We start from the raw sequence: 21,728 nt of genomic DNA on the forward strand, positions 1-21,728 counted from the left end.
AAGCAGTGTATTAAGCGAGTAATGTGATGTAAGCAGTGTAATAATAGTGAGTATAAAAACAAACAAGGAGATGTATTGTAAGAGTCACTTTATTTTTCATTAATATTAAAGTAGTGAAGTTGCCTTTACATGCTTAAGCTGTTAATTTATCCATTGCATGGGTGGACCTTATCCTTATCAATCATCCAAACATTTGCCCCCCCTGAGAGATTTTGCAGGAGCCGCCACTGCATTTACCATTGTATTAATGGTAATAATACAGGGCGCTTCAAAAAAATGTTAATACTTCTGAGAATTTTCAACAATGCCAAAAGAAATGTGTCTCTGGGCTCTGGAGACCACCCGGAGAATGATGGACAATAAGTGGAGACTCTTTTTTAAGCTATTAATATACATTTGTTATCATGTTATAGTGTATTATCCGTTCTTTTTCCATAAAAAACGATAGTCCCATATAAGTGTTTAAAAAAATTTGAAGCACCCTATTTATAAAATGAAACAAATGCGCATAACATAGGTATGTAGTTGCTTGCATGTTCACCACAAGTGATTGTGTGATTCCACAGCAACGGAGCAGCTCTGCCGGCGCTGCTCCCCCCTCGCAACCCCTCACACGAACACACACACATACCCCCACGTAGGACCTCGGGGGAGAGTCACCTGACCCCTAGGTTTTCACCCGAGAGCCCCCTCGTGGGGGTGCTCCACGGTTTCCCGGGGCCAGGGAATTGGCCGATTTCCTCCAGGTTAAAGCGCACTGCGGCGCCGTGGACTGACCTAACATTGCATGGCCACAGCGAAGCCCATCTGGCAACCACAGCGAAAATACAGCCCACACAAAGGAAGGGAGCCAAACTTCCAGCGAGAAGCGGGGTTTGAACCCGATTGTGGGGGGCGGGGTGAAGGGCAAGCGTGTGAACAATAGACTAAGGCACCGTGGGGGGGACAAATGGGGGTATGAGGGCAGGCAACGGGACACGAACAGACGTGGGGACACGGGCAGACTCAGATGGCAGGGGGAGAACAGGACCAGATGGGGCGAGATGGACAGACGCAGACAGCGGGACATAGACAGACACACACAGGGGGACATGGAAATCGCTCGATGCCCGTCCGCCCAGGTTTCCCCACGTGGAGCGCTCTTGTCTATAGGAAGTGACGATTGGCTCACGGAGCCATTTACCTCCACTCAATTGACCACCCCCCCCCCACATTCCTAACTGCGCCCAATGGATTTCAAATAAATTCATTCCTTTGATAACGGCCAATTGCTTGAAAACGAATTCAACCCTTACAATTAATTTTGCTTGAATTAAATCCTTTACTTTGATCGTGGGAAAATCTGGTCAAGATTTGATTAGTTCCTTTGCAGCTGCTGTCGATTTCTTAACTCGAAAGATCCGTTTCGTTAAATCCATTTTTTTAGGCTGCGGCGAATTCGTCCCCGTTTTATTGGAGCCACCCTGGTTCGCCGGGCGTTCTTAATATAAACACACGCGAGCCTGTTGAAATTAATTCGGTTTTTACCGTTATAAGCGATGACAATGATCGGTCAAAACTGAAGACCTTTCAGAAACCAGAGGTTGCAAACGGGTTTTGATTCCTTACCCGTACCCATACCCGGCCGCACCAGGGTCGCAAACGGGTACCTGTACCTGTACCCGGCCGTACCCGTACCCTACCCGTACCCGGCCGGGTACGGGTAGGGTACGGGTATCGGGTACCCGGTTGCGACCTCTGGTCGCTACCCTCTTAGTGTTTTGACGGCCGTTGGGAGAAAAAATTCCTCTTTGGCGGCTCAACCGAGGAGCTCTTTTGGAGGTGGACGATTTAGCATTTCACTTTCCCACACCACGGGGGGAAATATCTCCACTAAGAGACAATAATAGCAGGCTACCCCCCGCCCCCCCCCCCCAAGCAGCGATCAGTGTGATGACGAGGCATGAGGAGGTGCGATGGGGGCCACCCACACAGAACGTGTTCAATGTAGGCCGCATGTTGAGTCGTTTCTTAAAACACAGCGGCGCCTAAGGGGTTATTTATCCAGACGAGTGGAATATAATGCGGCCTGCGTTTATGTTTCATGCCGGGGCCAATCGAAGCGATGACGCCGCATCCAATTTTGAACCCCCCTCCCAGCACAGCCGCTGACCGCTGTATCACTTGATACAGTAAATCTAGCTGTGACGGTCCCACCTGATGACGGAGACTTGTGTTGCTCGCGATGGCCGATCGTCGGAGTCCCTTTGACTAAACCCTTCCAGCGTCTCTCTCTCTCGACCTCGCTCCGCCCAAGGCGCTAGCGATGTCCCGCACGCGCACAGCTGGGTCGGCGGCGGCGGCCGCGGCGCCTCCGTCATGTCGACGGCTGCGGGGAGGGCGACGGGCAGGTTGCCACAGGGGACGCCAGGCGGGGCGGTAGAGGCGGAGGCTGGCTTGGCTCGGTGGAGAACACGGAGTTGTCGCCGCCGCTGGTACAGCAGGCGCCGTGAGTGTCGGGGAAGCTGGGAGAGTACGGCTCCAACGGGGCTGACAAGTCCAGGTACTCCTAACGCACGCACGCAGAGTGCCGCGCCGTACCAAAAGGGGTTAACATTCACCCGGTGAAAGTAACGGACATTCGTTGATGCCATTACAATATGAGACATCTCCTTTACCAGTGGCAAAATATAGTCATAGGATAGGGGGAGCCCCCCAGCGTGAACGTCTCCCACAGCAGCACCCCAAACGACCAGCTGCACGCGACGGGCGCGGAGCGACGGAGCGTGAGCTAGCGGCAGGCGGGAGCACGTACACACACTCCCACACCGCCCCCCCCCCACACACTCCCACACTGCCCCCCCCCCACACTCCCACACTGCCCCCCCCTCACACACTCCCACACTGCCCCCCCCCCCACACACTCCCACACTGCCCCCCCCCCCTACACTCACACACTGCCACCCCCCCCCACACACTCACACACTGCCCCCCCCCCACACACTCACACACTGCCCCCCCCCCCCCACGCTCTCTCTGACTGGCGGTCATGCTGCTCTGCACGGCGACGCTGCAACTTGTTCCTGCGAGGGACGATGCGTTTCCGCTCGGATGTGTGTGGCCTGGTGGTCATCTCCACCCGCCACGACAACCTCACGAGACGATCCTCATCATCATCATCGTCTATAGAGCATCTTATACATCCGCAGCGACGGCATTGCGGTCTGCGGACAGAAGCTCCCGTAGCCGGGCTGCTCACGGGTTCACGCCGTCGCCCACCGCACGCCAACAGGCGCCAACGGGCGCCAACTGGCGCCAACGGGCGCCAACGGGCGCCAACGGGCGCGTCGTCTTCGTGCCGCAGGCGGCGGGTGCGCAGGAACTCTCGCAGGTTCCCCTTGGCGGCAAGCTCCACGATCACGTACAGGGGCCCTGGGGGAGGGGGGGGGGGGATGGAGGTGGTGGGATCAGCGCTGGGAATGGCAATCGTCAGAATCCCTGTTGTTGAGACGACTTCACACCGAGGTTGTCAAATAAATGTCGATTTAAAGCTTCTTTCGTGACTGTAGGGATTCATCTTGTTGGTTCTTTCGGTAAAGTCATGTAGAAGGGAAATAATAAAATAATAAAAATAAAACATAATAAAATACAATTTTCACGACGTTTCGGCCACAACGCAAGCAGCCGTCCTCAGGTGAAGAACAGGCCTGTCGAGAAGACAGCGTCTGAATGAGCATTCTGACAGACCTGTTCTTCACCTGAGGACGGCTACTTGCGTTGTGGCCGAAACGTCGTGAGAATTATTTTATTGTTTTATTTTTATTATTTTATTATTTCCCTTCTACGTGACAACTTTACCGAAAGAACCAAGCAGTTGTCAAATAACTCGCGGATCCAAATCGCAACCGGGAGGTCGAGATGTCAAATCCCGGGGTCGTGGATGACGACCTCGGTCCGTCGTGCCTCTGGGTGGACGGGCATCACAACGAGGAGCCGTTTCCCCCCCGCACCTCCGATTGGCGCGGCTGGCTGACGTACTGTGCGAAAGAAGGTGAACGTACGCACACGAATGGGCTGATAGAACCGGCACGGGAATTCCACCCGCCGAAGTCGGACTGCCAAAGAAGATTAAAACCCCCGCCGTATACGCTGATCCGTCGCGTAACACGTCGCGCGGAAACTCGTCACCACGGTCGGCTACGTAGGGTGCGAAGGAAGTTCAACGCGCACGCTACGCACACGCACGAGGGACCGGCTTCTGTTTCCGCGTTTGCCCGCGTCGCCGTTGCGATCACGGAAACCGTGAAAATCCCTCTGGAATGCAGTTTCCAATAAATTGCAACAAAGTATGTATTGTAGTTGTTGTTGTTTGACTTGAATCCCACTGGGATTTTATCACACAGCGTTGGTGTACGGTGCTTTTTCTGCAATATTTTGCTGTCTTTTCTTGGATTTGCTGTTTGCACTTAGTCACTTTAAGATGTTTTTTGTTCATGTTTTTGTTTTTTGTTTGTTGCGGTTGCACCCGATTCAAGAGCCGAATGTCTCACGGGGCTCTATACCTAATACATGAAACTTGAAACTTGACAACTCACCGCCCTGCGTGCAGGCCCTAAGCAGGCTGATGATGTTCCTGTGCTGCCCGATGCTCTTCATCAACTCCATTTCCGACACCAGATCGGACAGCTCCTTGTCCGTGGCGTTGTCTGCGAGGGAGATCAGACAAACGGGGCGAACGCGTCGCATCGCTGCGGCCCAGGCAGCTCTGTGCCGTCAGGATGAGCGGGTCGGGCGACGACGACGACGATGCGTCGGTGCGGCTACGGTGCGGTTAGAGACGCACGTCGGCAAACAGACGCACGGGACCGTCAGAGCCCGGGGACAAAGTCGATCGTTGGGACAAAAACACGGAATTATAAAACCGGTCGCGGTTTTATTTTGGTGGCGGGGGGGTGGAGGTGGGATGCGAATCGATCGATGGGCGACGACGATAACAACGGTGTCGGCGGCCGACTGCCGGTGACGTCAAGGCCCGGCGTTCCCACGGCCGTCGCCACGCCGGTGTGCCCGGAGCGCCAGCAGCAGCGTGCCCGTAGCGCTAGCGGCGTGCCCGGAGTGCTAGCGGCGTGGCGTGCCCGTAGCGCTAGCGGCGTGCCCGGAGCGCCAGCGGCGTGCACGTAGCGCTAGCGGTGTGCCCGTAGTGCTAGCGGCATGCCCGGAGCGCCAGTGGCGTGCCCGTAGTGCTAGCGGCGTGCCCGGAGCACGAGCGGCATGCCTGGAGCGCCAGCGGCGTGCCCGTAGTGCTAGCGGCGTGCCCGTAGTGCTAGCGGCGTGGCATGCCCGTAGTGCTAGCGGCGTGCCCGTAGTGCCAGTGGCGTGCCCGTAGTGCTAGCGGCGTGCCTGGAGCGCCAGCGGCTCACCCTTCAGCATCTTGACGGCGACGCGGACGCAGCGCTCGGGCTTCTCCTTGTCGATGCCCAACGCCTCGGCCGTCACCACGCGGCCAAAGCAGCCCTCACCCAGTGGCGCACCCAGCGTGAGCCTGCTGGAGACGAGCACGAGGTCAAGATGACGGTCCCACGAGGTCAACACGACGGTCACACGCGCGTCGCCTTAGGATCGATTCGTCGATTCGCATCGGCTCGCCGGCTTGCGACGCGAAGCCGCGGCGAGCCATCGTGCGCGTTGGGAGCGACTCAATTTGTGTGTTCCAGTTCGGCCAATTCCTGCGGGAGCTGGAGGCGACGCATTTAAAGATAAAATAACATCATAGACATCGTCTTGAGCCGAATCGGGGTCAAAGGTCATGAGTACAGCCGGGCGATTCGTCCGTTAAGGCGGCGAAAAATAGCAGTCGGCTACTTTTTGTGGCCGATGACATGGGACGGTTCACAAACTGCGGTTGGCCTGGCGTCCTGCATCCTCGTGAAGGTGGGAAACCCCCCATGAAGGTGGGAAACCCCCCGCAAGCCGCGCCCCGCGTGACGCGCCCAACAGTCGAATCTCCCCCCCGCCCCCCTACCCCACCCCGCCCGCCCGACTATTATTCGTACATTAATCACGTACGTGCATCGGCTAGCCCCGGCTCTACCTCGGGGTACAAATCGTCAAACGCCTCGTCCGTTTGCTCCGTTGCCGAGTGACGAGCGAGAGGAACGACAGGAGGAGGGAATGATCGCGACTGGAGTGATAACGGGCGGCGACGAACATTTCCCGTGGGAACTCCAACCGAGGATCTTCAGTCAGCTCGCTCTCGGAGACGCCGGCCAGCGTCGGGGAGTCCGCCGGCGAGAAGCGGCGTCCGCCGCCTCCTCGCGTCGCCAGCAGCAGCGGCGGCCTCGAGTTGGCCGAGCCGGCAGACTCCACCGATACCTGCAGGCCGGCGGGAGCCCCACAAGCGATTAACGAAGCGCGTCGATGTCGAACGCACGCAGTGGACACGGCAGAGACACACACAGAGACACTAAGACACACGGAGACACGCACAGACACACACAGAGACACACGGAGACACAGAGACACACACAGACAGACACGGAGACACACACAGAGACACACACAGAGACACACACAGAGACACACACACAAACACACACACACACACAGACACTCACACAGACAAACACACACACAGACACACACAGACACACACAGACACACACACACAGACACACTGACACAATACAGACACACACACACAGACACACACAACACACACACACAAACATTGTGCGACTGGTAGCGGCACCACCGCCACCATCACCACCACCACCATCGCCACGGCCACCAACACCACCACCACCACCGTCACTACCACCACCACCATCACCACCACCATCACCACCACCATCACCACCACCACCGCCACCACCACCACCACCACCGTCACCACCACCATCACCACCACCACCACCGTCACCACCATCACCCCGTCATCACCACCACCATCGTCACCACAACCACCACCACCACCACCTCCACCACCACCTCCACCACCGCCACCACCACCACCGTCATCACCACCAACACCACCGTCACTACCACCACCGTCACCACCACCGTCACCATCACCACCATCACCACCACCACTATCACCACCACCACCACCACCGTCACCACCACCACCACCGTCACCACCACCAACATCACCACCGCCACCACAACCTCCACCACCATCACCACCACCACCGCCACCGCCACCGTCACCACCACCACCACCACCACCGTCACCACCACCACTACCCCCGTCACCACCACCACCCCCGTCATCACCCCAACAACCCCCACCACCACCACCACCACCCCCACCACCACCACCCCCACCACCACCACCACCGTCACCACCACCATCACCACCACCACCACCACCGTCACCACCATCACCCCGTCATCACCACCACCATCGTCACCACAACCACCACCACCACCACCACCTCCACCACCACCTCCACCACCGCCACCACCACCACCATCATCACCACCAACACCACCGTCACTACCACCACCGTCACCACCACCGTCACCATCACCACCATCACCACCACCGTCACCACCACCACCACCACCGTCACCACCACCACCACCGTACCACCACCACCACCGTCACCACCACCATCACCACCACCACCGTCACCACCACCACCCCCGTCACCACCACCACCCCCGTCACCACCACCACCCCCGTCACCACCATCACCCCGTCATCACCACCACCATCGTCACCACAACCACCACCACCACCACCCCCACCACCACCACCACCATCACCACCACCACCACCTCCACCACCGTCATCACCACCAACACCACCGTCACCACCGCCGCCATCACCACCACCACTATCACCACCACCACCGTCAACACCACCACCACCGTCACCACCACCACCACCAACATCACCACCGCCACCACCACCTCCACCTCCACCACCATCACCACCAGCACCACCACCTCCACCACCACCACCTCCACCACCACCGTCATCACCACCAACACCACCGTCACCACCGCCGCCATCACCACCACCACTATCACCACCACCACCACCGTCACCACCATCACCACCACCACCGCCACCACCACCGCCACCGCCACCGTCACCACCACCCCCACCACCACCACCACCGTCACCACCACCACCACTACCCACGTCACCACCACCACCCCCGTCATCACCCCCACAACCCCCACCACCACCATCGTCACCACCACCGTCACCACCGTCACCACCACCACCCCCACCACCACCACCACCGTCACCACCACCACCGACACCACCGTCACCACCGCCACCCCCCGCCACCGCCACCCCCACCACCACCCCCACCACCGCCACCACCATCACCCTCACCACCCTCACCACCCCCACCACCGCCACCCCCGCCACCGCCACCCCCCACCACCGCCACCCCCCGCAACCGCCACCCCCCGCCACCGCCGCCACCGCCACCGCCCCCACCGCCATCACCCCCGCCACCGCCGCCCCCGCCACCACCACCGCCGCCACCGCCACCACCACCGACACCATCACCACCACCGTCACCACCACCACCGTCACCACCACCACCACCGTCACCACCATCATCCCCGTCATCACCACCACCACCGTCACCACCACCAACACCCCCACCACCCCCACCACTACCATCACCACCACCACCACCACCACCTCCACCACCACCTCCATCACCGCCACCACCACCACCGTCATCACCACCAACACCACCGTCACTACCACCACCGTCACCACCACCGTCACCATCACCACCATCACCACCACCACCGTCACCACCACCACCACCACCGTCACCACCACCACCACCACCACCGTCACCACCACCACCACCGTCACCACCACCATCACCACCACCACCGTCACCACCACCACCCCCGTCACCACCACCACCCCCGTCACCACCACCACCGTCACCACCATCACCCCGTCATCACCACCACCATCGTCACCACAACCACCACCACCACCACCCCCACCACCACCACCACCATCACCACCACCACCACCTCCACCACCGCCACCACCACCACCGTCATCACCACCAACACCACCGTCACCACCGCCGCCATCACCACCACCACTATCACCACCACCACCGTCACCACCACCACCACCGTCACCACCACCACCACCAACATCACCACCGCCACCACCACCTCCACGTCCACCACCATCACCACCACCACCACCACCTCCACCACCACCACCACCTCCACCACCACCACCGTCATCACCACCAACACCACCGTCACCACCGCTGCCATCACCACCACCACTATCACCACCACCACCACCGTCACCACCATCACCACCACCACCGCCACCGTCACCACCACCACCACCCCCACCACCACCGTCACCACCACCACCACTACCCCCGTCACCACCACCACCCCCGTCACCACCACCACCGTCACCACCATCACCCCGTCATCACCACCACCATCGTCACCACAACCACCACCACCACCACCACCCCCACCACCACCATCACCACCACCACCTCCACCACCGCCACCACCACCACCGTCATCACCACCAACACCCCCGTCACCACCGCCGCCATCACCACCACCACTATCACCACCACCACCACCGTCACCACCACCACCACCGTCACCACCACCACCACCATCACCACCGCCACCACCACCTCCACGTCCACCACCATCACCACCACCACCACCTCCACCACCACCACCACCTCCACCACCACCACCGTCATCACCACCAACACCACCGTCACCACCGCCGCCATCACCACCACCACTATCACCACCACCACCACCGTCACCACCATCACCACCACCACCGCCACCGTCACCACCACCACCACCCCCACCACCACCACCACCGTCACCACCACCACCACCACCGTCACCACCACCACCACCACTACCCTCGTCACCACCACCACCCCCGTCATCACCCCCACAACCCCCACCACCACCACCACCATCGTCACCACCACCGTCACCACCGTCACCACCACCACCCCCACCACCACCACCACCGTCACCACCACCACCGACACCACCGTCACCACCACCACCACCGCCCCCACCGCCACCACCGCCACCCCCACCGCCCCCACCGCCACCCCCCACCACCCCCACCACCGCCACCACCACCACCCCCACCACCGCCACCACCATCACCCTCACCACCCTCACCACCCCCACCACCGCCACCCCCCGCCACCGCCACCCCCACCACCGCCACCCCCGCCACCGCCACCCCCCGCCACCGCCGCCACCACCACCGCCCCCACCGCCATCACCCCCGCCACCGCCGCCCCCGCCACCACCACCGCCGCCACCGCCACCACCACCGTCACCATCACCACCACCGTCACCACCACCACCGTCACCACCACCACCACCGTCACCACCATCATCCCCGTCATCACCACCACCACCACCACCACCACCACCGTCACCACCACCAACACCTACACCATCACCATCACCACCACCACCACCACCTCCACCATCACCACCTCCACCACCACCTCCACCACCATCACCACCTCCATCACCACCACTACCACCACCGTCACCGCCACCACCACCACCACTGTCATCACCACCAACACCACCGTCACCACCGCCGCCATCACCACCACCACCACCACCACCACCGTCACCACCACCACCACCCCCGTCACCACCACCACCACCATCACCACCACCACCATCACCACCACCACCGCCACCACCCCCGTCACCACCACCATCACCACCGTCACCACCACCACCATCAACACCACCGTCACCACCACCACCACCACCACCCCCACCGCCCCCACCGCCGCCACCACCACCACCACCACCGCCACCGCCACCACCATCACCACTACCACCCCCACCACCGCCACCACCACCGTCACCACCACCACCCCCGTCACCACCACCACCACCACCACCCCCATCACCACCACCACCACCACCACCACCCCCGTCACCACCACCACCACCGTCACCACCACCACCACCACCACCCCCACCACCACCACCGTCACCACCACCGCCCTCACCGTCACCACCACCGCCCCCACCGCCCCCACCGCCACCGCCGCCACCCGCCACCACCACCACCACCACCACCCCCATCACCCCCATCACCCCCATCCACCGACACCACCACCACCCTCGCCACCCCCACCGCCGCCGCCCCCCGCCACCGCCGCCCCCGCCGCCCCCACCGCCCCCGCCGCCGCCGCCACCCCCCGCCACCGCCGCCCCCCGCCGCCCCCCGCCGCCCCCGCCGCCCCCGCCGCCCCCCGCCGCCCCCGCCGCCCCCGCCGCCCCCGCCGCCCCCACCGCAGGGAATGGATTCTTTGCTCCGCTGCAAGCTGCCTACCACCACTCTCCCATTGACATATTTCGCTGCTTCCTCTTAGTACCTTTCACGCGCCGGTCAATGGTATAGTGTATAGCATATTGTATAATAATAAATATTATTAAAGTGTAATGTTTAATACAATGTATAAGGTAATATATAGTATCGTAATTTTATAGTGAATATATAGCAGTGTGGTATACAGTTGGTTGGGTAGAATAATACATAGTGTAATATTACAATGTATAGTCTATACGCATATTAGTTGCTACGGCGCCATATTATTAACATTCCTTCCCTTTATTAATTCTAACCTTACTCCCTCCCTTTGATACTGCTAATCCTGCATAATGCATGGGCATAATGATCTTAAACCCCTCGCCAAACCTCCTACGCATTTCACAAGTAGTACTAATCGGATATCTGCATTTCCCATAAATATGCTAAATTCCTCTTGATATGCAAATTATTTTGTCAAAACGCTCTTCGCCCCTCCATCCCAGCATAAATTATTTTATTATTTTCCTTCTACGTGACTTTACCGAAAGAACCAAGAAGATGAATCCCTGCAGTCACGAAAGCTTTAAATCAGAGCATTGTTTGTCAACTGTGACAACCTTAAACTTAGCAGGAGTACACTCAACTAAACAGGATCCACTTGTCACATTTTTTGGAACAGTTGAAAGTATATATTTGTTTTTCTCTCGTTCAACAAGAGTTAAAAAAAATCTGTGCCCATCACAGTAAAGCGGGAGTCTGAAACACGCTGGAGTGCACGATCAGAAGCTGTTAGGGCTATCTATGAAGGACTGGATGAACCAGTAGGGCTGCTAGACAAATTATTGGAGGACATAACTATGACGCCTGAAACCAGAAGTGATGCAGAACAGTTACAGGCATGCGTATTAAATTATAACTTTATAGTTTTATTACATTTCTGGAATGTCATTCTTGGAAAAACTGATCGTGTTCAGAAGCGCTTACAGGATCCTACTATGAATTTCAAGGAAGCAGCAACTGATCTTGAATCTCGATTTAAAGCTTTCGTGACTGCAGGGATTCATCTTCTTGGTTCTTTCGGTAAAGTCACGTAGAAGGGAAGTAATAAAATAATAAAAATAAAACATAATAAAATAATTCTCACGACGTTTCGGCCACAACGCAAGCAGCCGTCATCAGTGAAAACCAGGTCTGTCAAGGCGACAGCGTCTGAATGAAACAGCACAAGAGCTTGGAGCATATATATAAGCTGGGTTGAAAGGGGAGGAAAGGGCGCTGCGACGAAATAATTTGCATATCAAGAGGAATTTAGCATATTTATGGGAAATGCAGGAATGTGATTAGTACTACATATGCCCGTGCATTATGCAGGACTAGCAGCATCAAAGGGAGGGGATATGGGAAATGCAGGTATGTGAATACTGTAGTACTAATTATGCCCGTGCATTATGCAGGATTAGCAGCATCAAAGGGAGGGGATAGGGGTAGCATTAATAAAGGGAAGGAGTGTTAATAGAGTGTAGCTGCAGTAACTAAAACCAACACGTAAACAACTAAAGTATGAACTACATAGTATCATCAGTATACTAACTATACTCTACAATAAGCTGAGTTACTAACAGTAAGTAATACATTACAATTTTATGTCGTAAAGATTATATAATATGCTTCCATATGAACTTTATTCTCTTACATCACACGAGTACTATATAATGACATAGACAAACCCAACATTAAATTATATACTGCATTGCTATAAACCACCCTAAACCTTATACATTGTATTATACACTATATATTATTCTACCCACCCTAATGTATATCACACTGCTATATATTCACTATACAATTACGATAGTATATATTACTTTGTACATTGTATTAAGCATATAAATGTTATACTATTTGTTATTATACACTGTACCATTGACCGTCGTGTGAAAGATACTAAGAGGAAGCAACGAAATATGTCAATGGGAGAGTAGCAAGGCAAAGAATCCATTCCCTGCGGAGAATACAATGCCAGTGAGTGGAACGTGGTCTGAAAGTCACAGTAAACGTGAACACAATCAGTTAAGATCCCAAATGGTTTATTACGCCCTTCCAATGATTGCTAAGCCAGAATCCATCTTCTCGGTTGAAATTGTCTCTGTGTTTGTATATGTGGATCGCCTCATGAACCAATCTCTCATGGTATCCAGATGGCTTGCAGAGGACCTCTGTCTTGGAGAAGTCAATATCATGTGAGCCCACTGAATTGTAACAGTGATCTGCTACGGCTGAGGTGTTTGTCCTACCGTGTTTCAAGTCTGCTTTATGTTCACGGATGCGGTCCGAGACATGTCGTTTGGTTTCTCCAATGTAACTGCTACCACAGAGGCAACTTAGTTTGTAGACGCCAGGGTACTGTATGTCTGGAACCACATCTTTTACAGACGGGACCAGATCACGGATTTTATGTACTGTGTTGAATCGGACCTGGATCTTGTGTTTAATCAGGATTTTGTAGATCTTTTTTGTGACCCCAGCAATGTAGGGTAAGGTGATGGTCTTGAAAGGCTCCTCAACAGGATCCTTCTTGATGGTTGGAGTGATGGCCTTGCGGATTGTGTAGTCGGAGTAACCATTAGCTTTAAGAGCTTGGCATATGTGTTTGAGTTCACTGGCAATGTGTTCCTGGTCGGAGATGCATTGGGCTCTATAAACTGGCTTGTTTTTTGACTGAAATCCTATTGCCTTTCACTGGAAAAACCACCTCTGCGGTACTAAACTCTACTGACCTGGTATCGACAATTAAGGGGATTTCCCTGTCCCCAAACGACCTGCTTGTCAGTTTTGATGTGGTTTCCTTATTCACCTGTAACGGGTTCCGGAGACACTTGTAGAGGTAACTTGTTTATTACAATACAACACTCCAACAGTCATGATACTCTGTTATAGCCTAGGTACACAGCCTAGGTACACAGCCTAGATACTCTACTCTGGTTACGCTCTGGAACTCATTCTCACAAGGTCGTAGAGTCGGGAGTTCCAGAGTCCCACCACTGGCTCTCACAACATCCCAGGGTCTTCAGATGGCTGGTCGTGGGTCTTGGGTCTTGAGTTACAACTGGCCCTGATCGTCCAGGGAGCTCTCCTTTTATGCCTGGTCCAACGAGGGGTGGGGCCGTGTGCGCCACCAGACATCCCACAGAGCACACACAGCGCCCACCCCGTTGGCGGCGCCGAGAGGCTTAAGCGCCTGAGAACCCAACGCCTGGTGCCAAGAGGCTTAAGCGTCTGGACCCGCCTGAGAACCCAACGCCTGGTGCCAAGAGGCTTAAGCGTCTGGCCCACCCAGGGTCCCAGAGCCCCCAGCAGCCCCTCCCTTCTTATGTCACTACACACCAAAGTTCCTGTACCTGACACCATCGCAATTATTGAAGACTTGGTTCATCAAGGACTGAATGCTGGGGTACCCCCCTGGTGAGACACTGCTTAACCAATACATACTTCACCTGGAATGGAACTTTCTACAAGCAAACTGAGGGCACCCCAATGGGCTCCCCCCTATCTCCGGTTGTAGCCAATCGTCTTCATGGAGAAATTTGAGACTGACGCCATCCAGACTGCCACTCTACGCCCGACCTTATGGAAGAGGTACGTAGATGACACTTTTGTCATCTGGCCACATGGCCGGCCTGCTCTAGACCAATTCCTCGACCACATCAATTCCATACATCCAGCCATCAGATTCACCATGGAAGTCGAAAAAGATGGCAAGCTACCCTTTTTGGATGTCCTAATTAAAAGGAGACCTGATGGTTCAATGAGCCACTCTGTCTACAGGAAAGCCACCCATACGGATGCTTACCTAAAACCGGATTCCCACCACCATCCATCCCAGAATAATTCCCTCATCAAGACTCTATACCAGGGGTCCTCAAACTTTTTAAACAGGGGGCCAGTTCACTGTCCCTCAGACCGTTGGAGGGCCGGACTATAGTTAAAAAAAACTATGAACAAATTCCTATGCACACTGCTTATGTAGTAAGTATTCAGGAGGCTGTGACGACGGAGTCGGAGGCACACTTATTTATTAACACCAACGTGTGCACAGTAACGGGTACACACAGCACTTAGAGGGGTATCGTCCCCTTCACTCGTCTAACAGGGAGACGCAACATCTAACCCCACTAACCTACGCCCGAGTCCTCCACTACGGAGCTAGAGGAGGCTACCTATCCCAGCCCTGGTCAAGCTGGGATCCCGGCACCCTGAGTCTCCAGACCGGCTCTTATAAGAACGTCAGTCTGGGCTCTCGGGGCCACGCCACCAGCTTGCCCTGGTCGGCCCTGACAAGGACAGCGAGCCAGGGGAGCTCTGGGGCCTATTCTAGCTGGTCTTCGCTCTTCGCTGGTTTAAGCTAATACTCGACCTCGAGCCCTCCGGCTCACCACCTTTTATAGCACTCGGCCCCCGGGAGGGGCCTGTGGGGGATGTAGGTGCGGACGTCGGTGCGAGCACCTCCTTCGTGTACAGCCCTAACCCCGCCCCTTGTGTTTGTTTCCCATCCGTACCCATACATCTACACAATTACACCTCTACATCACCCCCCCCCTGTACAGCCCGCAGCCGTCCCCGGCTGCAACAAAACCACAATAAAGGTGCATGACCCCCCAAACCCGTGTGTGCCTCGCGTAATTTAACAAGAACAAAGACAACCACAACAACAACAAAACAACAGGAAACAGGGAAAAAAAATAACCCGACGCACCCCCCCGAATAAATACCCCATTCCGCAAAACCAACATATATACACGCGCCCCGGACGCCTCCCCCCCACCTTCCGCAAGGGCCCCCCAACGGCCGACCTCACAAAAGTCTGCGCGTTTTGGCGCGCGTTCTCGCGGCGGGCCCGTCACAAGGGCCCGTCCCGGCACGCTCAGTGGCGGTTGTTGACGGTCCGGGTGCGAGAGATTCTGGCTCCGCTGCTGAGTGACCCCCGACCCCCCCGGAAGGGGTTGGCGGTCGTGGACCCGTCACTCCTGGTGCACCTGTAGATGGAACAGTCGATGTCAGGTCAGGCGAAAGCAGCGACGTCGCCGAGTCGGCGGACCCCTCACACGTTTGGCCATGCGTGTGTGTGTGCGAACCACGGGTAGGCGTAATGAACGGTTTCAACCTGGAGGGGTGCACGTACCACCGACGCCTCCCCCATTTGACGCGTACACATTGCGGCCGCAAGACCTGTACGACCTCGACGGGCCCCCGCCACGGCCGTACCAACTTTGACGAGGTCGCCAGCGGCACCTGGGGACAGTGCAACCATGCCCTGTCCCCCAGTTTCCATTTGAACACATGTACCCGCCCCAGCCTAAGCCTCTCGTTCGCCTTCTGGCGGAGTTCAGAATTTTGCACGGCCGCTTCCCGCGCCTCAGTTAATTTGCCGATGTTAAATTTAACGTGTTCGGACAATTTAGACTTCGCCTGAGGCGCCGAGAGCTTCAGCTGAGTCGTCACAGGCGGGTTAGCCTCGCGGCCATACATTAAAAAGAACGGTGAAAATCCGGTGGCCGCATGGGGAGCCATCCTGTAGGCTTGTAACACACCAGCAATGCGAAGGTCCCAATCTGTCTGGGATTCCGATACCTGCTGGGACAGCATGGACGTGATAGTCCGATGCAGCCGTTCCACCATCCCGTCAGTTTGTGGGTGATATGGGGAGATCCGAATTTTCTCCGTACCCAAGAGGTCGCACACCTCGCGGAGGAGTTTCCCTGAAAAATGTTTACCCTGGTCAGTCAGCAGCCGTTCCGGAGCACCCTTGTCGAGGACATAGCCCTGGACAAAGGCCTCCGCGATGGCTGCTGCCGACTGGTTGGCCAGGGGCCAGGCCATGGGCCATCTCGTGAAGTATTCGACCCCTGTCAATAAATACCTATTTCCCCTGGGTGTAGCGGGAAATAGCCCGAGAATATCCAGAGCAACGAGCTCGTTAATCCGGGAAACCTTTATGGACTGCAGCGGAGGGTTGGACCCCCTCGCCGGTGGCTTTCGCTGCGCGCATTACGTGCACGACCCCAGGAGATCCCCCACGTCCTTTGCCATGCCCGGCCAGAAGAAATCGAGCTGGAGCATGGAAAGGGTTTTGTGATTCCCCAAGTGCAGGAGCCGCTCATGCGCAGCCCATACCACCTTACCCCTCAATGCTGCAGGCACCACGAGCCGTTGGCGGCGGGATTTCCCGTCCCAGTGCATTAAAAGCCCCTGGAACAACCCCCACGAGTCAACGTTCGCCACCCCCTGACCAACCCCCCCGGTGCGACGGCGCAGAGCGAGGAGGGAGGTGTCCTCCATTTGGAGGCGTCCCCACTCCGCAACCGACAACCCCAGCAACGAATCCCTCCCTTCTTGCTCGATAGGACCCGAAGCTGAAGGCGCATCGGTGGCGGCCACGAGGACCGAATCCGTGGCCACGTTCGGGGGCCTACAACGCCCCGAACCCAAGAGGCAAGCGCACTCCGAAATGGGTGGCAACCGCGACAGGGCGTCAGCGTTCGTGTGGCGGACGCCCTTACGATATGTGGTGACAAAGTCGTAGTCTTGGAGAATCTCCAACCATCGAGACAACTGCCCCGATGGTTGTTGAACCCGCAGGGCGTACTGCAGAGCCGCATGATCTGTACGGACGGTGAAACGTCGACCGTACAGATACGGGCGGTACTGCTGAACGAAATAAACAATTGCCAATAATTCCCGACGGGTAACGCAGTACCGTTGTTCCGCCGGAGACAGTACCCGACTACCGTAAGCCACCACATGCTCTACGCCACCAATGAGCTGGGACAGCACGCCCCCAATGCCCGTGTTACTTGCGTCTGTATCGAGCAAGAAGGGTTGTGAGAAATCGGGATAATTCAATGGCGGAGCCCCCACCAGGGCATTCCGGAGGGCGCGAAAAGCAGCCTCCTCCTCCGGTCCCCAATGAAACCTGACTCCCTTGGACGTCAAGGCATGCAATGGTTTCGCGATCGTAGCGAAGTCAGCCACAAACCGTCGGTAGTACGACGCGAACCCAATGAAACTCCTGACCTCTCCCACCGAGGTGGGAGTCGGCCAGGAGCTGACGCATTCCGTTTTGGCGGGATCAGTGGATATCCCCGAGCGTCCAACAATATGACCCAAATACCGCACCGATTCGCGGAGCAAATGGCACTTCTGCGGTTTAAATTTCAAATTGGCAGCCCGCATTTTGAGAAAAACAGCACGCAACCTCTGGAGGTGTTCATCAAATGATTTGCTAAAGACGATGACATCGTCCAAGTAAATTAAACACGAATCCCATTGCAAGCCCGCCAAGACCAGTTCCATTAACCGCTGAAAAGTTGCTGGCGCAGAATGTAAGCCCATCGGCAAGCGGTTAAATTGGAAGAGGCCTTGCGGTGTACGGAAAGCAGTCTTAGGTTTGGATTCGTCATCCAGAGGAAGCTGCCAGAATCCAGAAAGTAAATCCAGGGTGGAAAAGAATCGCGCCCCCGCCAAGGCATCGAGCGACTCATCCATTCGAGGAAGCGGGTACGCATCTGCCACAGAAATTTTGTTCAATCGCCAAAAGTCGACACAAAACCGCAGTGAGCCGTCGTGTTTTTTCACCAAAACGATCGGCGCGCCCCACGGGCTGTTGGAAGGGGAAATGATATCGGCGGCTAGCATGTCATCAACGGCTGATTTGACATGATCCTTTTCGGCGGGACTCAACCGAAAGGGATTTTGGCGGATTGGCGCGCTGTCACCCGTGTCAATATGGTGTCGCAGCAATTTAGTACAACCAATATCAAATTTGTGTTGACTAAAAACGTCGGCAAATTCTTTCAGGAGAACTCGCAGCTGCGCACGCTGCGAGTCGGACAGGTCCACTGATCCCGCGCAAAGCGCATCCAGCCATCCGTCATCACAGTCCGAATGCGGTCGCGACGGAGGATCGGTGCTTACCTGATCCACGAGTGGTTCCTCATAGGGTGCCGGCGTTGCGTGTGCAAGCACGGTCCCTTGAGGAACCACGGCCGTTCGCGATCCTACATTAAGGACTGCAATGAAGGGGTCCCCATCCCCTTTCACCATGGTCTGAGCCACTAGCAAATCGGGTCCATTGACCCCGGCCCGAGATGGTCCCAACAAGACCCCCCGATCCGCAACCCCCGCAGCAAACGGCCGACGCAACCTAAGAGGGACGAGCATCTGAGCCCCCGGGGGTACGCGCACAGTTTTTGCCACGAGCGCCTGCACGGTCGCAAACGCCCGACGCTCCGTGGCGGGGGAAGACAAAAATGTAACACGTCGGCCCGACGGGAGCTCGATGCACCCCTGGTCGATCAAGATACGAATGGGCATTTTGGCCAAGAAATCCGTCCCCAACAGGCACGGAACCGCCAGTGAGGAGGAAACCAAAACAGGCCCGGATAATTTAATGTCTCCAATGCAAATTTTGGCGCGGATTTGCCCAATGATGCCCAGCGAGCCCCCGTTAGCAGCATAGCATGGCAGGTCAACGGGGAGCAAGGGACGACTTTGAACGGGAAGGATGTTATAAATCAAATCAGATATAATGGTCGCCGATGCTCCTGTGTCAATTAAAATCCACACCTCTACCCCATCAATATGACCGACCACGACCGACGATCCCGCCGACGCTGCAACAACACGATGGGCGAGCTCCGACCACTGACCCGGTTGGAGCGCTCGCCGCATTTCAGAACAATCCGACGCAACGGCCGTCGATTTGCGAGCCCTGTTCATTTCAGCGCGTGAGTGTGTGTCGGATGTGTGCATGGGCCAAACGTGTGAGGTGCCACGACTCGCCGTATTTCTCTGCTGGAGCTTGGGTGGAGACGGCGCGGCGTCCTGACGAGGTGTCGCCCCGCGCTGACGGGGAGCCCGGCATCCTGAATCAACGTGGCCTTGAAGGCCACAGTTGTAGCAGCGTGTGAGCGCCCCAGATGGCCTGGGCTGCTCCTGGCGGCTCGGTCCGTTCCAAGCCTGTGGTACCGCAGATCTCCATTCCTCCCGCCGCTCCACCCCGCAGACCTCCACCGATGGAAGGGCGGGAGCCGCCATGACATGGCCGGCCACCCCCTTGGCAGCCTTGCGACGCAGGGACCGCAAGCCCCCATGGATGTGGCGCGCGACCAGCAGGGAAGACATTTCCGTGTCGTCCTGAGCCAAGACGGCAACGTCCAGCTCATCCGCGAGTATCAACAACTTTTCCGCCACCATAGCATCCACCCCCTCCTCGTCCATCCGCGGAAAAGCTGCCTTCGCCAGGGCCAGGAGAGCCGTCCGGAAAGCCAGAGGCGATTCGGTGGCGCCCCGCTGGCGATCGTGAAACAGCTGCCTGCAGTCCGAAGGCGGGCCGTAGACAGCGGACAGCAGCTGCAGCGCCAAGTGCAGCGTGGCGCGCTTTTCTTTAGGCGCTGAGGTGAGGGTAGCCAGGGCATCGTTGTCCAGCATCGCTGGCAGCGCGCGTAGTGCTTCACCGTCCGTCCAGTTCGCCATCTCCTGATGAGCGAGGAACCGTCTCTTGAAGCCACCCCAGTCACCGTCGGCGCCCACGAACTCTTTAAGAGGCGGCAGTCACTGCTGTAACGCGACGTCTGTGGTCGTGGATCGCGCTCCGTCGTTCCCTGCACACGTTACAGTGTGGGCGGGCTGTGAGCATGGCATCGCCGGTCGCATCGTTGTTGACGCGCTGGCCGGTGTTGATGATGTCACGGCTTGTGCTTGGCCCTCAGCAGTCACCTGACGCGGGCCGGCCCGGCCCTCTGCTCCCACTTTAGTGATGGCGGGAAATTTAACCGCGAGCCGCGTCGGGGTGGCGGGAAATGGCGCTGCGCGTCGGCTGCCGTCGTCGTCCCGCGCAGCCCCTCCAGCCCCCAGCCGCGTGATCTCCTCCAACGCAGCGGCCGCAGCGTAGAGCAACTCCGCCAGGCGGGAGTGAGCCAGCCGAAGTCCCTCGGCCGACGCATCCCTCCCTTCCTGTCGTAGTGGCGCGGGTGTACTCGGCCCCGGCTGCTCCGATCCGACCCCGGCCATCTCTGGTGCCGATTCGGCCGAGGTGTCCTCCATCTCCGACTCCCTGGTACGTGTCGTCCCTCGTGTGTCCATCGTTGAACGTTCACTTCTGACCCCAGATGTAGTAAGTATTCAGGAGGCTTTGACGATGGAGTTGGAGGCACACTTATTTATTAACACCAACTTGTGCACAGTAACGGGTACACACAGCACTTAGAGGGGTATCGTCCCCTTCACTCGTCTAACAGGGAGACGCAACATCTAACCCCACTAACCTACGCCCGAGTCCTCCACTACGGAGCTAGGGGAGGCTACCTATCCCAGCCCTGGTCAAGCTGGGATC

The 21,728-nt window shown here is 57.2% G+C and overlaps 1 protein-coding gene across 1 annotated transcript; it reads right to left on the bottom strand.

Moving 5' to 3' along the window:
* Positions 1–44: 44 nt before the first annotated feature.
* Positions 45–21,439, bottom strand: LOC144734632 (fibroblast growth factor receptor 4-like). Its single transcript, XM_078616900.1, has 7 exons — positions 21,373–21,439; positions 20,636–20,787; positions 6,209–6,351; positions 5,400–5,521; positions 4,575–4,685; positions 3,239–3,411; positions 45–2,548 (listed from the first exon to the last, which is right to left on the bottom strand). The coding sequence occupies exons 1-7, from the start codon at positions 21,437–21,439 to the stop codon at positions 2,357–2,359; spliced, it is 960 nt and encodes a 319-aa protein (XP_078473026.1). The 3' UTR covers positions 45–2,356.
* Positions 21,440–21,728: the final 289 nt, after the last annotated feature.

This window comes from Lampetra planeri, chromosome 52, assembly GCF_965212315.1.
Source record: "Lampetra planeri chromosome 52, kcLamPlan1.2.h2, whole genome shotgun sequence".
In the NCBI taxonomy this organism is placed as follows: Eukaryota; Metazoa; Chordata; class Hyperoartia; order Petromyzontiformes; family Petromyzontidae; genus Lampetra; species Lampetra planeri.